This window comes from Ambystoma mexicanum, chromosome 9, assembly GCF_040938575.1.
Source record: "Ambystoma mexicanum isolate Mex_15411 chromosome 9, UKY_AmexF1_1, whole genome shotgun sequence".
Taxonomy (NCBI): domain Eukaryota; kingdom Metazoa; phylum Chordata; class Amphibia; order Caudata; family Ambystomatidae; genus Ambystoma; species Ambystoma mexicanum.
The window spans coordinates 792,624,496-792,644,003 of NC_090931.1; the positions used below are offsets into that span (position 1 = coordinate 792,624,496).

Consider the following 19,508-nt stretch of genomic DNA (forward strand, 5'->3'; position numbering starts at 1 on the left):
GTGAGCCGCCATTTGGTATTTCTGCAAGTTAGGGACCCCGAACCCCCCCAGTTTTGCGTTGCCCAGCATCGTGGATTTAGGGATCCTGGGCTTTTTCCCCCTCCAAATAAACTGCAGCATTTTCTTCTGTAAGCGTTGAAGGGCTGGCGCCGGCACCGGGAGTGTGGAGCATGCATACAGAAATCTCGGTAGTAAGTTAATTCCTTTGGTCGTCCATTGTATTGGGCACAGCGGAACCAGGGCTTCTTGGTCTTCTCGGGTCAAACCCACTCCCATGGCGATTGATTTCCGGTAGTTGACTTTGAAGCCTGTGACCCTACCATAGCTCGTTATCTCAGCCAGGGCTTGAGGGAGGGAGGAGCGGGGTTTCGTGATAGTCAGGAGGACATCATCTGCATAGAGGGCCAGCTTGTGGTGTGCGGGCCTGATTGAAAGCCTTCGACTGCAGGGTTCAACCTGATCCGTTGGGCAAACGGTTCCATAATTAGAGCGAAGAGAAGTGGCGACAGCGGCCATCCCTGTCTGGTTCCGCAAGTTAGGTTGATGGGGGAGGAGAGGGTGCCGTTAACTCTGAGAAGGGTTTTGGGGGCTTTGTAATTTGCCAGCGTCATAGTGCAGAACTCCGGGCCAAATCCAAAAGCCTCAAGGGTGAGCCTCATGAAAGTCCAATCTACTTTGTCAAACGCCTTGGTCGCGTCCAGGGCCTGGAGCACCTATTCCCTGGAATCTCGGGAGGCGAGTTCCACCAGATCCAAGGCTCTTCGAATGTTGTCGGCCGTGGAGCGGTGTCTGAGGAAGCCACTCTGATCCGCACTGATTATCTCCGGCAAGAATCGAGACAGACGTGATGCCAGGATTTTAAAGTAAATATTAGCATCTATGTTGAGCAGGGCAATGGGTCTATATGATGCAGGGTTCTTCGGATCGCCTCTAGGTTTAGGTAGTAAGACCGTAATTAACTCCTGCATGGACGGGGTTACAGTGCCCATGGTCCTGAACGAGTTAAACAACTGTACCAAAGGTGCTAATAGTTGGGGTTTGAAAATCTTGTAAAGCCTGGTTGTATACCCATCAGGGCCAGGGGCTCTGGATTTAAGAGCTTTTATTGCCTTGTCCACTTCTTCGTCAGTAATCGGCGCCTCCAGAAAGTCACGGGCTGTTCCTTTTAGCCGGGGAAGCGCTGCACCCCGTAAGTATTCCTTCTGTTCCTCCATGTCCCGCGCTGAAGCGGTCATCACCTGAGTCAGGTGGGCCGTAGCGAGCTGCAGTTTGTCCTGGTCAGCGTAATGGACCTTGCCTTGTTGGTCCCGCAGGCCCACAATTGTATTGTTCCTCTTCGCCTTGGCAAGTTTGGCCACTAGTAGCTTATTTGCTTTGTTGTTTTTAGCATAATAAAACTGTTTTGCTTTTGCCATTTGGTGGGCAGTGTGTTCGGCATAGTGAGCCTCAATCTTTTGAGTTTTAGGGGTCCAGCCCTTCTCCTTATGGGTCCTTTCTGCATTTTTAAGGTCTTCCTCAAGGCCCTGGCGAGTTTGACGTTTGTGTCTATGATCGGCCGCTCCTTGCGCAATCAGTTCATCTCGCACTACTGCCTTCATTGTGTCCCAAGTGTTGGCGGTAGAGGTGTCCTCACTGGGGTTCTCCTTAAAGAAGTTGGTGATCGTGGTTGCGATTGCGTCCCTGAGTGGCATCTCGTTGAGAATCGGATCATATAGAGTCCATCTGCGCTGTTGGGGGTTAGCTGGGTCCTGCACTCGGATTTCCAGGGTCACCAGAGCATGATCAGACAAGATTCTGGAGCCAATTGTCACATTGTTAGTAAACTTGAAGATTTGTGGGGACACTAGGAGAAGATCTATCCTGAAGAAGGTTCTGTGGACATAAGAATAAAAGAAGTCTCTTTCAGATGGGTGGAGTACTCCATGAATCCACCACCCCCAAAGTTCTAAATAGTTGTAGGAGAGCCAGGGCTATGGTGAGGTCTCCAGCACTGGGTGGGTATGACTTGTCTTTCGTGAGGTCTGGGACCCCATTGAAGTCCCCTCCAATCACTATCTGGCCTTCCAAAAACGGGGAGAGAGTTGTACTCGGGGATTCATAGAACAGCGCCTGGCCTGAGTTGGGTGCGTATACAGAGATTATAGAATAGAGTTGTCCTAGTAGTAGGCATTTCACCGCCATGTACCACCCCTCCGGGCAGCTTATAGAGTCTACAATTTGAGGGTTCAGACCCCTCCCAAATAGGATAGCTGTGCCACCCCTCTTGGAGTTCCCAGACGCGAAAAGTTGCTTTGGAAAGTTTCAGGAGCGCAGGCGGCTATGGTCTGCCGGCAGCAGATGGGTTTCTTGTAGCATAGCCACAGCTGCACCGTCGTTCTGAAGCTTCTGTAGGATGGACTTGCGTTTGGCGGGTGAATTTAGTCCCTTGACATTCAGGGAGACGAACCTCAGAGTTCGATGTTCCGGGGCCAGGTCCGGGGAGGTTGACGAGTCCTTGGGGGAAAGGGAGATGTAGAGGGATCAGCCATCATGTCGCGGAGTGTGTAGCCATTCCCCAACCTGCCTGTGGGGTTTTTTCTCGGGCCGCCAACGGGAGGACCGAGTTTTAACTGAGGGTGGCTGACCTTTTGTGGGTCTAATGCCTCCCTTGGCCAACGGGGCCATAGAACAGTATGTAGCCAACATGGCTAACCTTATAGGTAATCTTAGTGGTTTGTTCCAAGGACTCATAGATGGACTGTGCCTTGGAACCGGGCATGGGCCGTGGAATAATGCCCGCTGCTTAAACAATGAAGCTTATCTGTGTTCCTGAGGGTGCAGATTGGATCATGGTGCCGGGCTGTGAGCCGGGATCGAGGTGGAAGCTCCATCATGGGGTCGCATCCGGCTATTTCCTCTTCCGGAATCTGGGAACCCTCGACCAAGAGTCTTGTGTGGGATTAGGGGAGGCCACCAGGTTTCAATCAGCCGTTGCTTCGGAGGGCGGGAAAGACAAGGGTTTGGAAGCATCTGGGCGCAGGATGTCGGTAGCATCTTCCAGGTGGCAAATTTTCCTGAGCGAGCCCTTGTAGGAAAATTGTAAAGCTGTGGGAAAGAGCCATCTGTAGCAGATTTTTTGAGCCTGAAGAAGGGTGGTTAAAGGGCGAAGGGCTTGCCTCTTTTGAAGAGTTAGCGGAGAAAGGTCCTGGAATATCTGGAGGGAAGTCCCTTGGAATGTAATTTTGTCTTTGGAGCGGCTTATTGCCGAGATGGCTTCCTTCGTAGTGAAGAAGTGCACCCTAGTAATAATGTCGGGGGGGCCATCCGATTCCACTCCGCATCGGGGGTTCAGCCTGTGGGTGCGATCTAGGAGAAGCAGTGAATCTTCGAGGTCAGGGAGAAGAGATTGGAAAAAGAGGCCCACATATTCAGCCAACCCCTTGTCTGGGATCGAGGTGGGAACCCCCCAAAAGCAGAGGTTGTTGTGCCGGGCCCTATTTTCGAGGTCCTCTTGCTTGTATTCCAGGATGTCGTACTTGTCCTGCAATAGTCCGATTGAGCGTTGGACCTCAGCGCGGAGGCATGATCTTGGATATGATCCTCAACAACTCCCACTCTTTGTTCAACCTCCGAGATTTTTTATCTGTGCTTTCCAGTTTAGTTGTGCGTTCCGCCATACAAGAGCGCAATTCTGATTTGATATCCGCCATGAGTTCACGTATATCTTCTTTGGTCGCCAAAGGTCCCTTGTTATCTAGGGATTCCCGTGAGATAGAGGGGCAGGAATCTTGTTTTTTAGCTTTGTCGGAAGCGGTCAGCAGAGTTGCTATGTTCGAAGACTTGGTGGTCTTTTGTTGCTTGGACATCGCGCTGGTTGTTAGAGGCAGGACAATGGCCGCCGGGAGCGATGTAGCGGTGAAGAAGAGTTGCTATGGGAGCTGCTCATGTGGCCCCCAGAGGCTAAGAAGCGCTGCCCGTGCGGGATGTAGGCCTTATCAGCGGGCAGCAGGACCGTGGGACGGGCCACCCCAGGAAGAGCTCAGGGAGAAGAGCATGCGGGCTAGGCCCACCTTAAATCTCTCAAGGGGCTTCTGCTGAATGCTCCCGCCGCCAACCGTTGGGGGGAGGGTCTCCCATCTCCGCTCCAGGAATTGAATCGCTTCTATGGCCGTTGCATATGTCCATGGGACGGCAGGTAGGCCCAACCGAGTATCCAGGTGGGTCACTAACGTAGCTGCGTAGATCTCCGTCCGCTGGATGTGTAGCTGTAGGGCGGCGTGGGCCGGGGCGCCCCAGGAGGAAAAGGGAGAGGGTGCACAAAAAGGGGCTGATGCATGCGGGGCTCCTCGCCGGTTCCAGGGGGGGGCCCGGGCCGCCCTCACCGGCCAATGGAAATAGTCCCCGCTTGTCTGGATATCCGGATGTTCGTCCGTCCCCTCCGGCTCGAGTGCTACGGGGAGGATCGCCTTGAACTCCTGACTGCGGACGCCATCATACGTGCGCCCGCCATCTTGGATTCTCCGAGCGGCAGAGGGGGGGGGACCGGGATTCAGGCGACGAGTACGGAGATAGTGCTCCCTCTCCCAGCTTTCATCTTTGAGCCTCTAGTGCCCCATCGGTTCCGATCCACATAGCTAGCGTCGATGGATGGTATAGGCCACAGGAACCGCACAATTTTAGCTGTAGCAGTGGGTCGTCCACGGGCGGCTTTAGAGGAGCGACTGCATTGCGTTGGCTCCAAGCCACGCCCCCCAAACCCTTTTATTAAGACATTTTGATGGTCTTATTCAGCTTTAGCCTCCAATGGCTACACCCCACCCGGTCTGGGATATAAATGTAGTTTTGACTGCAATATCTCATAAAACATTCAAACCCATGTCTACGGCTGACATAAACTTGGCGTGGTGTCATGGAAGATGGCCTCTTTAGTAGCTGTCACTTGCACTAGAAGGATTAGCGAAATTCAAGCTCTTTCTTCGTCTGACCCTTACATGTTTTTTTCACAGGGATAAGGTGGTTCTTAGAATCCATCCCAAAGTATTTCCCCTCTCTGCAAACAGAAGGAGAAAGAGTTTTGCATTTGATGGATGTTCGGCAGGCACTTAAATTGTATTATAGAGCACTCTAAGCCATACTAAAAATCAGACTGCTTATGTGTGTCTTTTGGTTTTCGACAGGCTGGCCTTCAAGCATCGAAGGCTTCTATAGCAGGATGGATCGTCTTCAGTATTGCAGAAGCATACAAAATACAAAAAGCCAGTGGTGCTGGCAAAAGGCAGACAGGGAGGACCACTTCGCTGCCTTACTGATTACTTTCCATGGAATGGTTCTCTGAAAGGCCACAGCTGTGGCCTGAACTCTTAACTGCATGAGCATGCAAACCTTTAGGAATGGCTTTAGGAACAAGCAGTTTTCATTTTGAAAGCAAAACTGCTTTGTTTACTGAGGATTGCAAGCCTGACAACCGGGAATATTCATGAGCATGTAAATCCATGCAAGACCCCATGCTGGAGAACTGAGCAACTACTCATTTACAGTGGGAAGGCAGGTCATATGGAGTAAAGGGTACTATGAATTAGGAGTACAGAAGTTACTACGTTGAGTAACATTTTCTTACTCCTATGTCCTCTGTCCCCCATCCTCCATGCATATGGGAGATTACAAAGAAGAATCTCCCTGGCTGGCTGGAAGTTAAAGTTTGCCAAACGGTTCTGCAGAACCGCCTGACGGAACCTAGCATCTGATCTGGTTGATACGGCATCTGAGAGGAAGGATTGGCCCTTATGAAAAACGCCAAATACCATACCCTCCAAGAGAGACCGACTGGAGAAGAAGTACAGGGTCCCGGATTTGGGCCCCTAGGTGCCTGGGGGTCACAGCCTTCTCAGTGGTGTCAGCCTCCGCCAGGAAGCACTCGTCCAATCCATCATCCTCTTACACAATGTTCTCGGACCAGGAGGGCAAGAAGCTGGATGAGGTTGGCAAGTGCATCATATACACCGCGGCTTCTACCGCCAATGCCGCCAAGTCCCTCTCCATCCTGTCTCGTTACGGAAGGGAGCTGTGGTTCAAGCTTGAACTGATATTGGATTTCTTGCCAGACAAGAATGCTGAGGCCTTAGCCTTCTTCCAGGAAGGTGATGAGACTTCGGACCATGCCATCACGTTGGTGATGGACATAGAGGACTCGGGGTTCTGCCAAATGGTTAATGGTGGCCACGAACTTCTGAGCGGACAGGCAGTCCAAGGTAGTGGACATGCCTTTTGATGGCGATTACCCATTTGGGAACACAGTGGATGCGACACTCCAAGCTCTCTGGGGACCCTGCAGCAGAGGATATTGTCCTTTCATTCCCCAAGAGGAAGGGTCTTCAGGTCCTCCAAGGGGTTTACTACCCCATATCGTCAGCCCTCCCGCTCAACCACCCAGGAAGCCTACAGTGGCCGCTTCAGGCCTATGGCAGCGGAGACCAGCATTATCGTTTGCAGGCCAGGATGCAGACGCCCAAGGGCCTGAACAGGCCGCAAACCTGTGCCCCGTCTTCGCACGCCAGTGGGAGGCCGGATGTCAAACTTTGTCGAACAGTCAAAGTACATCACCACAGACAAATTGGTTCTGGACATTCTACAGCAAGGGCATGCCTTTGAGTTTCAGCACAGGTGCCCTTGCATTCCTCCTGTACCACGTCAAGAACTGCACATGGCTCAACTATTGCAGGAGGTTCAAGCCATGTTAAGGAAAGGGGTAATAGAGACGGTCGCTCAGTGACACCGGGGCTCTGGAGTGTATTCCAGATACTTTCTCGTTCAAAAAAAGTCAGGAGGTTGGCAGCCAATCCTGGGCTTAAGATGACTCAAGTACTTAAAGTCCCAGAAGTTCAGGATGGTCGCGTTGCAGTACGTGGTGGACCAGCTGGAGGAAGGGGATTTTCTGGAGGATGCATACTTTCTCATCCCCATTCACCGGAAACATTGGAGGTTCCTGTGTTTTGTAGTCCAGGGATGGCACTTAGAGTTGAAGGCCCTGCCCAAGGGTGTTCACGAAGTGCTTGGCCCAGGTGACAGCAAATCTGCGCCGCAAGGGCTTCCACGTATACCCTTATTTGTACTAGCTCATCCGCTCACGAACCAGCACACAGCGGAGACCATATGCCTTCTGACGGAGCTCGGATTAATTCATCAATTATCCGGCAGTACCTGTCGGCAGCATCTGTCATAACAGTACGCGCTATCAAATTGATGTTGGGCCTGATGTCCTCCTACATCCATCTCTTCCCCTTTTGCAGGCTCCAGGTGAGGCCTCTCTAGGAGTTTCTCGACACTAGAGGGCAGAAGGGCATGGGCACTTAGACAGACAAAATAGCCCTCTGAGAGGTTCTGACAAGTGCTATGTTTATGGGGGATGTGCCCACATCTCACCCATGGAGACTGACTGGTGGTGTTAGTAGGTGGAGTCAGCAAGGCTTGCCACGCCCGCAGTGCTGCGCCTCCCGTGCAACTCAGCATTTGTAAAGGTAAGTTGTCCTTTTATGCTGTTTAAAAAGTGCTCCGGTCCTGTCCCCAAGGACAGACACCCATAAGTATGGAGGAAAGGTACTAAGAACTAGGAGTACAGAAGTCACTACGGTGAGTAGCTTTTTCATTTTCTTTAACCCAACCTTGTTACTGCTTCGTTAAAGGATCCCTTATTCTTTCTGGAGAAACCCTTAGGTGTTTGATCTAACCCATTCCTTCACTGAAACTGCAAATAAAGACGGTTCTGTTAACACTCTGTGTTATGTGTGTCACTGCTTGCCATACCCCAAATAAGAATTGGTTCCTAGATTTTCCTGGGGTAAGTCCATGATAATATTGCTGTCCAGTAGTAAACCTGTCTGTTGGTGACTGGTAGTGGTTTCTCTTGCACTAAACCAAGAGATCCAGCTCTCCCAGAGCCTTGTGTTGTGGGGCTTAGAATTGAGAACCTAAACATTTATTTGTATAATCTTCTCTAAAAATGTTTTAATCTCCCCATTCAGTCACTGCAGAGGAACTAAACGGATTGTTAAGTTCAACATTGCAAAGATATTCACAAAAGTGCAAAGAAATAATAGACTGACAGATGAATTACAACACATTGATGATCCAGTACCTGCTGAACGTTGTCATATAGTAAAAAGTCCATCACGAGTTGGGCAGTAGCCCTTAAATGCAACGGTAACGCTATTATCGCTGCATTTAAGGGCTGGCCCAATCACAAGTGGAGAGGAGCGCCTGCTACCTTTTTAAAAAAAAAAAAAATATTTGCAAGGAACTTGAGGTTGGTCACCCTGAGTTACCTGGGGCAACCAGACGTGGACTCCCTGCTCACTGTGCTCAGAGAGGCACAGCTCCACCTCACTGATGAGGCCCAACAAGGCTGAAACACATGTATGGGGTTGCTGTTGGTACTCTTGTTCAGAGAGGAATTGCCATAGCATTTTGGTTCTGGACTGCCCATGTGGGTGGGACAAAGACTGATATGCAAATGAATATTTCCCATCTGTGACAGGTACAGTGAGCAAAAAGTGTGTGCTGCAAACTCTCATCTCAGAACAGATTATCATGCCATGTTCTTTTTTTAAACCAATCACAAGTCGGGTGAATATTGGAGATTTACCTCCAGCTTTTTGCTGGAGGTAAAAATCTTCACTTTTTGCCTGTTTTCTGCGCTATTACTGCTGGCGTTATTACCGCCGGCCGCCAGTGGTAATAGCGCCAAAAAGCCTCATAGAGTCTTCAAAATGGGTATTTACAGCCTTACCACTACTTGAGATCCAGGTCAAATTGCTCCGGACTGAGTAGTGGCAACGCTGTTTGCATTGGCGGTATTCCGGCACGATTACTGACGGGATACCGCCAAGGCTGTGATATAGCCCTGTGTCTGATGAATATTTCAGAGTTACTTCATCTGTGAAAGGAATTATTGTATCGGAAAGAACATTACTAAAGGCATATAATTTGTATTAAGTTCACCAGATCTGCAGAATTCTACTAGAGAAGGTGTTCTATCCGTCTCAAGAATGAAGGGAAAAAGGAGACTCAATGTAAAAATGGGAACATCATTATCAGGAAATATATCGTGGGCCTCTGACACTTTTACAGAGTCAAAGACCTGACTCTGTAAAGGGGGGGGGGATGGGTGACCCCTCTCAACCTGGGACAGGAGGCCTAACCAGGTGTTTTCCAGAGCCAGTCCTGTCCCAGAGGCAACATGAGGGAGCTGTGAGCGCCGAAGTCACTGTCCCCTCCCCATATGTATGGTTCAAGTACTAAGTACCACTTTTGACTGCCCCATTCCTGCCATACATAATGCTTGCCAGTGTTCTCTCTTCCAGGACTGCAGAGCCGAAAAGTCCTTGTGGCGGAGGATGGACCATGCAACCCACCCGTGGCTGAAGCAGAGGGAACTGAGCAGTACACGCTGCAGACCTGCAAGCCAGATGCTCTAGACAGCCTGATTAAGGATTTCAAGTTGTCTATTTTGTTTGCCACCATCATGAAATTTCATCAGGCCAAAGTTTGAGAAGGAGGTGGGGCTTAATAGGCAGTTTATAGGCTTGCACCTGTATGACCCAACCCTTGGGGGACAGCAATACATAGATTGGCCTGGGTAACAAAGTGTGTACCAGAACCAAAGGGAGGCAGGAGGAGAATAAAAGGCGACACAGGGAACTTAGTAATGTGGGTTGTGCAGGGGAAGCCAAGGGCGTAGAAAGTGGACTGACATACCAGGCAGAGGAAGGATGGTGCAACAGATTGTGGAAAATTACAGAGAGCGTGTACAAGATGAGGTATCGGTTGGTGAGAGAAAGTAGTACTTAGGTGTGTGTATGGTGAGTGAAGAGAATGATTGACTGAGGTGAAGTGTAAGAGTAGGGGGAGTAAGTGAAGTTGAATGAGAAGGGTGAGTGAGAGAGAATGAAAGAAGGGTGAATGATAAGTGGAGTGTAAAGTGGGAGTAGTGGGAGGAGAGAGTAGTAGAGAACAGTGTGAGGAGTGTGTATTGGAGAATACTAGGATGAGATTATTGGAGAGTATTCAGAGGAGAGTAGTGAGAGGAAAGTGTGGGGAGTAGTGGGCGGAGGATGTGTGGGAGGAGACGGTAGTGGAAGGAGAGTAGTGGGAGAAAAGGGTAGTGGAGAGTAGTTTGAGTAGATGGGAGAGTAGTGGAAGTAAGGGGTGGAGAGCGTAGTAGAAAGGGAAGTGGAGAATAGTATTAACCAACCGAGATTAGCAGTAGATGGAAAAACATCAGAAGGGGAGGGGAAAGAGAAGAGTAAGAGAAAGAGAGGGGAAAACAGTAGGAGGAAGGAAGGAACATCAGGGCCAGGAGTGTAAGACCCTGGTAGGTAAAGACTGAGTGAGACCTGGGTGATTAGTAGGCACCACCTTTGGATAAACCTATTATTATGCCCCAGGTTTGGATTCACCCCAAAAAATCCCAGAAGGCGTAAGAGAGATGAGACAATTACCTTTAGGCCCACACCAGTAGCCAGCCAGATATTAGATAGTAACGGTATTGATCTCTAGTGAACAGCTTGGGATTTAGGGAAGTCTGGGGATAGGGTGGAGGGACAGCCCTTAAGGAGACCCTATGAAAACATTTAATAAAAAACGCTTGAACAGTCTTCGAGAGCTGGTGTAATCTTGAGGCTATCTGTGATGACACTTACTAGCTCTTTCAAAGGGAGTTCTGCGTTTTTCTTTCCCCTTAACATGATGTTGACCTCTAAGAGCCCTTCTGGGAACTCACTTGATCCCGTGTGCAACCACCATTGCTCAAAATCTCACAAGATTTCTGCCACCAACACGTGCAAGATTTTGGCTTCTAGTTCCTCGAGCAATCTAGATAATAGAATGGTGCTCCAGAAAATAGAGTGCCCACCAGAGAGAGGTGTGTGTTATTATTATTATTAGGGTATTTATTGAGTGCAGACCTAGCTTCAGGAAGCAACAGAGTGCTTTACAATCATAGGGGGAAGAGCACAGTGAGGGAAGCGGAGAAAAAAGGAGCCGGGAGCTTACGGGAGGACAGGCAATTGGCAGCATGGCGGAAGACAGAGGGCAAGCAGATCACTGAGTGTCAGGTAGTGTGTAGTGCAGGGTGTGTGTACCTAGGTGTTGAGGAGGAGCCATTCCTTGAAGAGTAAGGACTTGAGATCTTTTCTGAACCATAGAAATGATGGGGCGCAAGTCTGATGTTGACACAGATGAGGTTCCAGATTCATGGAGCGTAGACAGAGAAGGCCGGTCTACTGGTTCTTTGCTTCCTGCGCTGTCATAATTCAAGTCTGTAGCAAAACACAAGAGGTGATGGCTGGAAGGTTAAGAATTCATCTTAACCTCTGGCATTGCTCTGGCAATTCAAGTGTGCACATTTCTTTATTCCAGGTGGATCGCAGGTCTCCGGAGATGCTGGGTTTCTCAGTGAGGATGACGTAGATGATGCAACACAATTTTAAGATTATACAGGGTAGCAGTGGGAGCCAGCGCAATTCGATGAGGGTCGGGGTGATGTGGTCGAATTTACAGAGTCCTTTAATGAGTCTTGCTGCCCCATGCAGGATACAGTTCAGGGATGCCAGACATGTTGCCTGAAGGCCTTCCAAAAGGGCATTGACACCATGCAGGTGGGAGAGAGCCAATGCTTGGACTGCAGATCTGAAGTTGTTTTCTGGGATGACAGGCTTGATTTTCTGTAGGAGAGAGGTTGAACCCAGGCCGTTTGTATCTTCCTTGCTATCTGATTTTTGAACGTGAGGTGTCTGTCAATGTTGAACCCAAGGGACTTGGCACAGGGGACCAACTGGGGTGTGGATCCTTTGAGGTTCATGGCAGAGAGCCAGGTCTGGAGGTCAGGGTGTTTGGTGTTATTGGTCAGCAGTAGGAATTCAGTCTTGGAGAGATTGAGCTTCAGGTAAGCACTGGACATCCAGGACTGGATCAATGTGAGGCAGGCCTTTAGCCTGTGGATATGTTCGATGGAGGATATCTTGAGGTAGATCTGCGTGTCATCTGCACATTGGTGAATGTGGATGTTGTGCAAAGAGGGGAGGATTCTGAGTAATTCCATGTAAAGATTGAAAATCACAGGGGACAGGATGGATCCTTGTGGTACTGCAAAAGTGATGGGTAGAGTTGATGATATGGAAGAATCTATTTGTACGAACTGTTGGTGGTTTGCAAGGTAGGATCTGAACCAGCTGATGATGATCCTGCTGATCCCCATGCAGCGATGTGGTTGTCGGTGACAGTCGGGTGGTCTATTGTGTCAAATGCTGCTGAGAGGTCAAGGAGAACTACGTTTGAAGTATGGCCATCATCGAGGATTTTAAGGGCATTGTCGATCACCTTGATGGTGGATGTGTTTGTGCTCCATCTGAAGCCAGATTGGTAGGACTGAAGGATGTTATTGGCTTTGATGTGTTGGAGGAGTTGTGTGGCCACTGCGTTCAGGAATCTTGCCTAAAAGGGAATATGGGTAATGGGGCAGTAGTTGCTGAGATCGTCAGGTTCCAGTGTTGGTTTCTTAGGAAGCAAGACTTGGGAAGCAAGAGGATTTGTCTGGTCTTGAGCGTCCAGGAGAAGGTGCCTTGAGTTAGGGAGCTCTTGATGATTGTCAGGTAAGGGAGAAGTGCTTCAGTCGGAAGGGTCTTGAGCAAGGAGGCAGGGAGGTTGCCATCTGCATACGATGTGGACTTGAAAGATGCTAAGGAGGCAGTGAGGTGTTCCATAGTCGGTGTCTTGAAAATTGTCCTGGTATCTGTGATTTTGCAAGATGGGATGTTTAGTGTGCTGTCAGTTGTGGCGTCAGTGTTTGTGTTGGCAGATCGTGTTGATGAAGAGTTTATGGTAATGGATTTTTTGATGGAGTGTGCTACGGCTTTGTCATGCAGACGGTTGATGCAGTGCTTGATGGCTTTGACGAGGGCTGTGCTTTAATTGTTGGCCTTGGCTATGGTGTTTTGGTAGTAGTTGTCCTTGACAGTGTTGATCAGTCGCCTCATGTAGCATGGAGTTCCTTGAGCAGGCCGATGCCGTATGCGCTGCAGGATTTACGCCAATTCCTTTCTTCTTTTGTGATGGTTTGTTTGTTGAGGTTGAGTTCTTGAGTGTCCCAGGGTGCTGAAGGTTTAGGCTTGAAGGTGCAGCATTTCACTGGGGTATGGATGTTGATGTTGTTTGTAAGGGTGGTGTTGAGTTCTTGGAGAAGTGAGTTGCAGTCCTGGTTCGTCAGAGGTACATCAGCCCATTTGAGATGGAGTTTGGTGAAGTCTTCTGTAAGAGCCTCCACTGGGAAGTTCTTGATGGATCTTAAGGCTTGATTGCTTGATTTTTAATGGGTTTGCTTGAGAGGTGCGGTGTGACTTATCTCAAATGGGATTGCCAGATGGTCCTAACAGTCGAGCGGAATAGAAGAGCTGTGAAGAAGGATGTAGAGGAAGTTACCTTTCCTGTGAGTTGGTTCTTTTGTGTGTTATATGAGGTTCAGTATGTCGAGTAGGCAGTGCAGAGCTTTCTTCATTCATTTGGTTGCTGGGTTGCCAGGGATGTTAAAGTCACGGAGGAAGATGTTGGCAAGCGTGAGAGACATGGTGGTGAGAGTGATCTAGGGCTACTATGAACCCACACAGAGCAACACTTAATTCAAGTTTGACAGTAAATATATAAAAATACAGTTCTTTATTTGGCCTTTAACTACAGAGTAAGCATATAAAAATCACAGGTAAGTAAGGTCAATCAAAACCATAGATAAAATACATACACTGAATACATTAAGGGAATAGAATTGCATATGACTTAATTGCCAGTGTAATACAGGTGAGTGTCAGATGAGAAATAGAAAATGATTAGCACCAACAGAACAGCAGCTTCCATCACTTATAATAAATCCAATCCTAGATTGAAATGTGACCTTGTGCCCAATAGTCACAAGTTCCAGATTATAACTTCTTCTGGTGAGTCAAAATGCTGCAACAGGCTGGTGGTAGTGCTTAGTAAACTTCTTAATAGTTAGATAAGTATTTCCCAAAATCATGTAAGTACCCCACTCTATCCTATTCTTTAGTAGAGACCTAGGACAGGATCCTTAGCCCAGGTACAACAACCAGAGGCCAGGCTAGAGGGAGTTAGGTACAAGAACTTTATGCCCAATGTTACCCTATGGAAGACAGTGGGAGATGGAAACAGGTATGTTGAATTACCCCCTGACTCCGACTCTTCCAGTTGTCACTGCTGGTCTGCTTGATTCTGTTCGGGACACAATCTTCATTAGATTGAGGAGGGCCAGGGGTGCAGAGGTAATTTTTCAGGTCGGTAGTTGGTCGCATTGACAGCAAACTGTTCCAGTCAGCTTCCAGAAGAAGGCCCCAAATGGAAAAAAGATGCAATGGACCCAATGGGGCACAGGGACTTCCCCCTAACCCCCGCCCCCACCCACTCGGGATCCAGTGCAAATTGCAGTAACGTAAATAGCGTTGGCATGTATCCCGGCACAATTAGTCGTGAGACCCTGGTATCTCAGTACGGACAGTCTTGGGGACTAGTCAATTTCCCCATAAGAATGAGCAAAACCGGCAAGGGGAGTAAACCGGAAGGCTTTACTGGCATCCAAATGTCAGGGCAGGGTTAAACGCAAAAAGATTAGGGGTCCCATAGGCATCTATGCAGGGATAGGTGCAAAAAGAAAATCTTTTCTAAAAGTGTGCAATACACATTGTAAAAGATAGAAATCACAGCACTGTTTTTTATTTTCCTCTTCTTTTGAGACCCACATTACTTTTTTCCGTTATCCCTTCAGGCAAGGTTTACCCAGGTACGTGGTTATAAAGAATCAACTTTAGTTTTTATGTCAACAATACCCGTGTATATACTGATTGGATATACATTATCATTGTGCTACTACTCCAGCCTATTTTTGAACCATCTGCTGAATAATGGATGCCTTGGGCTTATAGTAATGATAGGTTTCCGAGTGCCTCAATTAGGCCAGTAACCGCTGCTGCTTTATAGCATCGGTGCCATTACAAGCCCCACAGCCAAACCAGTATGTACACAACTTTCTGATCCTGAATGCTCTTGCAGTCCCTGATTACTCCTATATTCATCTCCTTTTTTTTCTGGACCCCACCAGCCTCACCTGGTTATTCTTTATATGCTACACAGGTTTTCAGGCTGAGCGGCACATGCAGGCATTAAGAGTAGCCACGGGCTGGCTTTCTTCAAGGGCACATTATGTCTGATGTTTACCTAGTGTTGTTCAATTGCAAGCGTTCCACCGTTGTCATTTAAGTGCACATTCGGGGCCCTTATTACCAGGTCATTCTTTTAAATTAACATCTTCCAAATACTTTACAGATCAGCTACGGTATCCAAAATTATTCTTCTGACATGAGCTATTGTTTTGTTTTCTCTTTTCTTGTTCCGAAGGGCATGATTTCGGACTCAGTGTGTCTGGAAGCTTAGCCCTGAATCTTCATCCCAGTGAAAAGCTCAGTCTATGCCCTAAATCCAACTGTTTGTGGGTCCAACACAGCCAAATGTGTATCTTTCGATGGGGTTGACACAATTTAGGTCAGCAAGACCAATAATTATGAACATTTTTCTGTATCTTGTAGTTAATGCACTTTAGCAGTGGTATACTGTGTGCCATTGCGGGGTTATAGGTTAAAGTTTCAACTCAAAAGGGTCGAATGACAAAAGGGTCGAGTCAATTTGACCGAAAAAAGGATCGAATTTTTGTTTTTTTTGGGGGGGGTCCCTTCCCCCTCCCTCCAAACCCCTGTTTTTGGTGTAAAAACACCTTTTTTTTGCCTATACTAAATAAAATAAAAAATACATTTAAAAAAAAAATTCGATCCTTTTGTTTTCGGTTGAATGCACTCTCACCTTTGGCATTCGATCCTTTTGATTTCGTAACTTTAACTGGACACCCCATTGGGGTTGTTTTTGTAAATTAAATGGTGAAATAAAACATTGTTTTATACTTCTTTTTGTTTTTTCTTCAAGAGAGTGAATCATCTGTTAAAGCAAGAATATTTCACAGAGGCACTGGCATTAGCCTGGTCATTTTATGAAGGCAAGGCAAAAGCTGTAGTTGGTAAGCACAATTTCAGTATGTATGCAAGGACTTCCATTTTCATGTGAAAATTCTGTCAAAACAAATCTTTGAACACACATTAACTATGTTGCTACTGATCAGTTACCATGAAGAGAAATCGGTCAGTGGCAAAAATTGAACTTTCCCTACTGCTACATATAGACTACCTGGTTGCATAATGCAAAACAATTATTTCCCAAGGCATTCTTTAATCAGATAGCACTTTTATCAAATTATCTTTTTCTATATTATCACTGAATATTCCATTATGCTTTATCTTAGGATAATTGTCTGTGGTCCTTTTAGAAGTCCTGAGTCAAATGCTTGGGGCTTCTAGCAAAAGCAAATATCGATGTATCATAGTAGATATGAACTGGAAAGACACTAATGCCATTGCAAAATGTAGCAAGTACATGGCCGAATATTCTTCTAGAAATTCCAGTCCTGGTAGCTCCCAGGTGTTGGCATGGGATAAACAGACAACTCAGCACCCAAAGAGTAAAGTTTTAAGTGTTTTGGGTTACAAAGTAATGGTGCCAGTAGTTTGTGGTAGGCTGAAACTAAGGTTGTGGGCGGGTCAAAGAAATTAAAATTAAGCAATTCCAGTTTTCTTAGAGAGGCACAGCATAACCTCACTGAAGAGTCTGAACAAGGCAGAAACACATGTCTAGGGTTGTTGTTGGTACTCTTGTTCAGAGGAGAATGGCCTAGCATTTCGGTGATGGACTGCCCAAGTGGATGGGACCAGACTGATATGCAAATGGGTATTTCTCCTCTGTGAAAGTTACAGTGAGCTTAAATATGTTTTATACCCTTCCAGGTGGGTACCTTCCAATAGAGAAGGTTATTTGGCCGTGTTTGTCCTCGGTAGAGGGGCTTCCAGACCTCTTTGTGGAAGCTTAAGGACCATAGTCTGTTAGTGTATCCTGGTCTTCCCTCTGGCCCTACCATATGCTGATCAAGTGAAAGTCACTCACGGTTCTTGAGTTTTAAGTGCCCCAATAATTATTTCTTGTCTTGACTGAATAGTTCCTCTTTTCTTGGGTTCATCAGGTTGTTGTCCTCTTTGATGGCCAACCTCTGCAATTTAGTTCTTGTCGGGCTTAAGGGGCGTATGCCTAAGCTCCAGAATTATAGGCAGTTACAGCAGACGTCTTTAGGCCTGAGTTTGGCTAGGCGCAGTCCAAGGGTGCCATTGCCAAAATGATCGTACACACTTCACCTAGCTGCTTGATTTTCTTTGCATTCCTTAGTACTCTTTCTCTCAACCTCCTTCCCTCTCTTTTGGTGTTTCCTTTCTCTTGCTTCTCCTCATAATTTCTCTTCAAGAACTGTCCACTCTTCAGTCTTGTTCTTCTAATTCTCTCTTCGTCAATGAATGAGCAAAAAGATAAGGGAAGTCGCAGGCAGAAAGCTTTACTGGCCTCCAAAAAGTGAGGACAAGAGTCTTAACAAAGCAAAAAGGAAGGGTGTACCATAGAGGTTTATGGGAGGAAGGCAAGGGACAGGGGGATATAATCCACCCCTGGATGGGATTCCTGTTCCACTTGGTTGCAAATCCTGGACAGCCCATCAGCATTGGTATATTGAGGACCTGGCCTATGCTTAATAGTGAAGAGCTGTAAAGGCTTATGGATCACCTGAGCAATTTTGGATTCTCTCTCTTTATGTGCGAGCCATTTTAAGAGCTTATGGTCAGATTGTATGGTGAAGTAAGTCCCAAAGAGGTAGGGCCTCAGCTTCCTAAGACTCCCAGCACTGGCAAAATACTTTATTTCCATGGTGGTCCACCTTAACTCACTGTCCATAAACTGATGATTGATAAAGCATATAGGGTGTTCCCCGCCTTTGTCATCCAACTAAGAGAAGACTGCTCCTATTCCAGTGTCAGAGGCATCAGTCTGTAGAATAAAGTGTCTCTGATAGTCAGCAGCCCCGAGAACAGGGGCCACACAAAGGGAATCCTTTAAGCCCTGAAAGGCCTTCTTGCACTCCACTGACCAAGAAACCTTTTTGGGTTTGTTTTGGAGTGGGGAGTGCAGGCAAAGTGGCAGCTTTGGTTCCATAATCTCCTATGAAATTCAATCACTGTATGTTAAGGAGGATTCTCATTCAATGGCAAATTTCCCTTACCTATAGAGTCCCCCCAGCAGCTTTGCTGGATTTGAAGGGTTTGTTTCTTTTTACCTGCTAAGAGTGAGACTCTTTTTCCCACTCTTGGGCATTTTTGCTATGTGTGTTCTAGGCTATTTTTGTGTTTAATGCCTAAGGAATGTTCTCTCCCCCGTAGGAACCATCTTCATTCACATGTGTTACAGCACCCTCAGAGCAGTGACACAGGGGTGTCGTAGCAACCCCCAAACATAGACTCCATACCCTGGGACTGACTACTGTCTCCCAGGGCATGTAATGTCCCCAATGACTTTACTAGTCATTTTTTATTAACTTAACCAGTACAACCCATCTTACTATGGAGGTGCTGGGAGGGGTTAATGGTTTTTGCCATAAGTTCATTTTCGAGGGGGTGCCTTAAAGTCCCTCTCTCTAAAGTTTCTGGCTGGTGGCAGTGGTTACTACCATAAATATTCGACTACAAATATTTCTCTATGGGATTTTCCCATTGTTCGAGGCTACCACTTTTTCTGACAGCCTCTAACATACCGCCGGTGCATTTTAATATTAACTTTGCTTCGGTTGGTTTTATTTGCCAGAACTTTAATATAACTTATTTCTCGGTCTTTCTTTACAATCCTAACCCAGGTCGGGGATCCTTTGTTCGTCCGTTTGGCGGGGTTCTGCCCAGAAGCCCTCCTTCCGGCGCCACTGAGTCGGGGGTGGGTCCGTTGTGTGGGAGGGGGAGTAGGACCCTTGGACAGGGTTGCCTCCGCAACCCATGTCGCCCTCTATCCTGATAGGGTGGAGGGTCTCCCACCAAGATGACCACTCCACTGTGTGAGTGACAGCTAGGCTGTATGAATGGGGATCTTTTTGCATAAAAGCAGGGACCTGAGGACTCGAAGAGCTAGACGTCGCCACTGGAACTAAGAAGCCGAAGAGGAGAGAAGCCATAGACATCTGCAACGACTGAACCACCGGTGAAGCCCTGCTGCAGCGTCTCACCACCTTTCTCCACACAACGAGAGGAGATCTTCATCTGAAAGAGCCTTCTTCCCTTGAGCTGGTGGGGCCAACCAGTTTGCCAATCGCCTTCCTGAACCTGCTGTGGTCGAATCGCCAGTGCCCTGCACTTAGAGACCGGATAGCCAGGCAACTATCGACCTGGACCGCGATTAAAAGGAGCGTACCTTTTAAACTTCATTTGGCAGCACTGCGGCTGGTTTCATCCCTGGGTAGTGCAGTACCTCGAACCTTCCTCCACGACGAGACCCTCTCTTCCTCTGCTGGACCC

General features: G+C 47.6%; 1 protein-coding gene across 3 annotated transcripts in view; it reads left to right on the plus strand.

The window, feature by feature from the left end:
• VPS8 (VPS8 subunit of CORVET complex) overlaps positions 1-19,508 on the plus strand; it is a 2,529,257-nt gene that overhangs the window by 862,462 nt on the left and 1,647,287 nt on the right. For all 3 annotated transcript variants that reach the window (XM_069615741.1, XM_069615740.1, XM_069615739.1), the window contains exon 17: positions 16,009-16,099. In XM_069615741.1, the coding sequence (XP_069471842.1) occupies positions 16,009-16,099 (91 nt within the window). The remainder of the gene's footprint in view (positions 1-16,008; positions 16,100-19,508) is intronic.